The sequence below is a fragment of the Theobroma cacao genome, chromosome 1 (assembly GCF_053813885.1).
Source record: "Theobroma cacao isolate CCN51 chromosome 1, ASM5381388v1, whole genome shotgun sequence".
NCBI classification, from domain to species: Eukaryota; Viridiplantae; Streptophyta; class Magnoliopsida; order Malvales; family Malvaceae; genus Theobroma; species Theobroma cacao.
The window spans coordinates 21892386-21895041 of record NC_142639.1 but is presented as its reverse complement, the minus strand read 5'-3'; the positions used below and the strand labels follow the sequence as shown (position 1 = coordinate 21895041).

At 34.7% G+C, this 2656-nt stretch overlaps 1 protein-coding gene across 1 annotated transcript; it reads left to right on the top strand.

Moving 5' to 3' along the window:
* Positions 1–1375: 1375 nt before the first annotated feature.
* On the top strand, positions 1376–2063 carry LOC148764648 (glycine-rich protein-like). Its single transcript, XM_088802441.1, has 2 exons — positions 1376–1532; positions 1651–2063. Exons 1-2 carry the CDS (start codon positions 1421–1423, stop codon positions 1935–1937), a joined length of 399 nt encoding a protein of 132 aa, XP_088658567.1. The 5' UTR covers positions 1376–1420; the 3' UTR covers positions 1938–2063.
* Positions 2064–2656: the final 593 nt, after the last annotated feature.

The window sequence follows — 2656 nt, the reverse complement described above, 5'->3', positions numbered from 1 at the left end:
TATGGAGAGAATGAGTCTGGCTTTGAGAATTAAAAAGTCAAATTGTAGAGCACGAGTCATAGGGAGTTTCCAGAACATTTAAGAAAGGAATGCCACTTGAGCATTCCGATCCGATCTATTTATATATTTAAAAATGACGTGGGCACCCATTACAACTCGAATTTAATAATTAACAAAAAAAAATTTAATCATTTTTATGTATTTTATTATTCAAAAGTAAATTAATAAATTGAAAATAGATTTTATATTTAGACAATTTATAAATGAAAATAAATAATTTGTCAATTATAAATAAATACATGCGTTAAAAATTATTCTAAAAAATTAAAAGTAACGGATATCTTAAAATTATTACCCATACCTTTACTCGAACGCATTTATAAGATACTCTAATCCTATTTAAATGCATTCGATAGCAACCAATACCTAGTTACATACTATCCATTGCCATCCCTATTTGACATGGATATTGAATAATAAGATAATCAGAATCCTTTATGTTATGAAAATTTATAATCACGACAAAGACGATAGCTGTGGTTATAATCATTTCTTTTCTTTTATTAATCATGCCGATATCAATCACAAATTAAAAGTATAAGTGGACAAAAAAAACTAAAAATAATGAAAAAATAAATCTTAAATATTCCACGTATATTTTTTTCCCATTAGGTAGTAGGGTGATAAAAGAATGTAAGTGACTAGAGACATAAGAAACAAGTGCATCCAAAAGAAAGCTTTTGGTTGATTTGGCACTTGATTTGATGATACTTGATCAGTTAAAATCCGGTGAAATTTATTTATTTGTCACAAGAGAACAATTCGATGAAACATTGTGCAACTAGATAATAGATAAGACATTTATCTGGATTTCGTGTCTTTTAGCTAAAGCCTTTTATATTCATTTTTGGAAAAGCCTCCTAAGGTGACCATGATTTAGATAAGACACTGGCAAAAATCAATGCAGATGTAAGATATATCCGGTAACATTTATTGCTCCAACTCCCCTTTTGTAGAAGTTTTTGCATCTTAATGCCCTGAAATCCATGCAATGTGAGAGGGAGAGAAATCAAACTCTTCTCTCAGTCTTAGACCATGGCTGATCTCGTCCCATATAAAGTTGACCCTTTGTAGTGCCATTAAAAATGGTTGGGAGAAAATTTCAAACTCTGGATCCAAGTTGAAAGGAGAGTTTGAGATATTGGGGTTGGGCAAAAAGTGACGTAGTGGGAACTGAGTTAAAAAGATTGAATAGTTTGGCGCTTGTCAACAACCAACCACATTTCACAATCTTCTATGACGTCACATTTTCTTCTTCTTCTTTCAATGGTGGGCTATAAATGGAGATGGTGAATGCCCTGGTTTAAGGCATCCCTCTCCGAATACTTTTGTCAAAGATTGGTTTACTTTGATAAAAATCATGAGTTCCAAGACTTTCATCCTCCTTTATCTTTTAGCTGCTGTTGTTCTTCTCATCTCTTCAGAGGTGGCAGCTAGAGACCTTGCTGAAACTACCACAAAAATCAATAATGGTCAGCTGGCTTCTTAATTTATGTCCTGCACTCATTTTTTACTGAATATTCTTTGCATTAATTGAAATATGTAAATAACCAACTTTAATAATCTAACATATGGAACATGACTTTGCAGCTGAGGAGGCTCTTGAAACAACTGACGTTGGGACAGACGATGCCAAGTATGGTGGATATGAAGGCCGTGGAGGTTATGGAGGGTACGGTGGATACGGTGGCCGTAGTGGCTATGGAGGATACGGAGGGCGCGGTGGCTATGGTGGATATGGTGGACGTGGAGGGTCTGGAGGACGCTGCGCTTTCGGTTGCTGTCGTTCTGATTATTATGGAAGAAGTTGCCGCAGGTGCTGCTCTTACTCTGGCGAGGCAATCGATGTTGAAACTCATGGGGATCCTCACAACTAATGTAGCATTTGCACGAGTCTAAATAAATGGCACACCAAACCGTGCTTTGTTGTTTCCAATAATAAAATGCTTCCTTAGATATGGAGAGGAAGTATAAATGAATATAATTGTGCTTAATTATCTCTATTTCTATTGGTTCCTTGGCATGTTCCTTACCATCTCATGGGATTAAATTGCGCCATCTCTTTTGTTAATATAGAAAGCTTATGTTCTCACTTTTGGTGGAGGGCACCTCTTCACCATGTCAAGAAATGTATTTTACTTTTCGAAGATATATATTTGACTTTGCAATTAGAGCATTTAATTTAATAATACATACATTAAAGAGTTCTTATTCTTTGAAATAAATTAATTAATTAAAAAAGATTGTTATGAATACGTCATATTTATTGGGAAGGGAATAATGTTGCATCCCGGCTCAAATTCAGACGTGATAAGAGCAATCAAAGCCTTGCTTAGTAGACAATGGGAGGTTAGCATACGTCATATTTATCGGGAAGGGAATAAAGTTGCAGACTACATGGCCAAGTTAGGCCTGGACTCAAGTTCCCCTTTTGTTACATATGATGGCCCACCTCTAAAAGTGGCACATCTTTTGTTAAAGGATTCATTGGGAGTTGGCTCCTTACATATGGTTATCCAATAAAGTGAGAATTCTTTTTTCAAAAAAAAAAATATTATAAATATATGTTTGAATGTCGATTGCACTCTCTAATTTT

What these genes read in the sequence shown, in the direction of transcription:
- LOC148764648 (XM_088802441.1), top strand. Translation starts at nt 1,421, where the DNA reads ATGAGTTCCAAGACTTTCATCCTCCTTTATCTTTTAGCTGCTGTTGTT. An exon ending in TACCACAAAAATCAATAATG is followed by an intron (nt 1,533 to 1,650) that starts GTCAGCTGGCTT and finishes ATGACTTTGCAG; the next exon opens with CTGAGGAGGCTCTTGAAACA.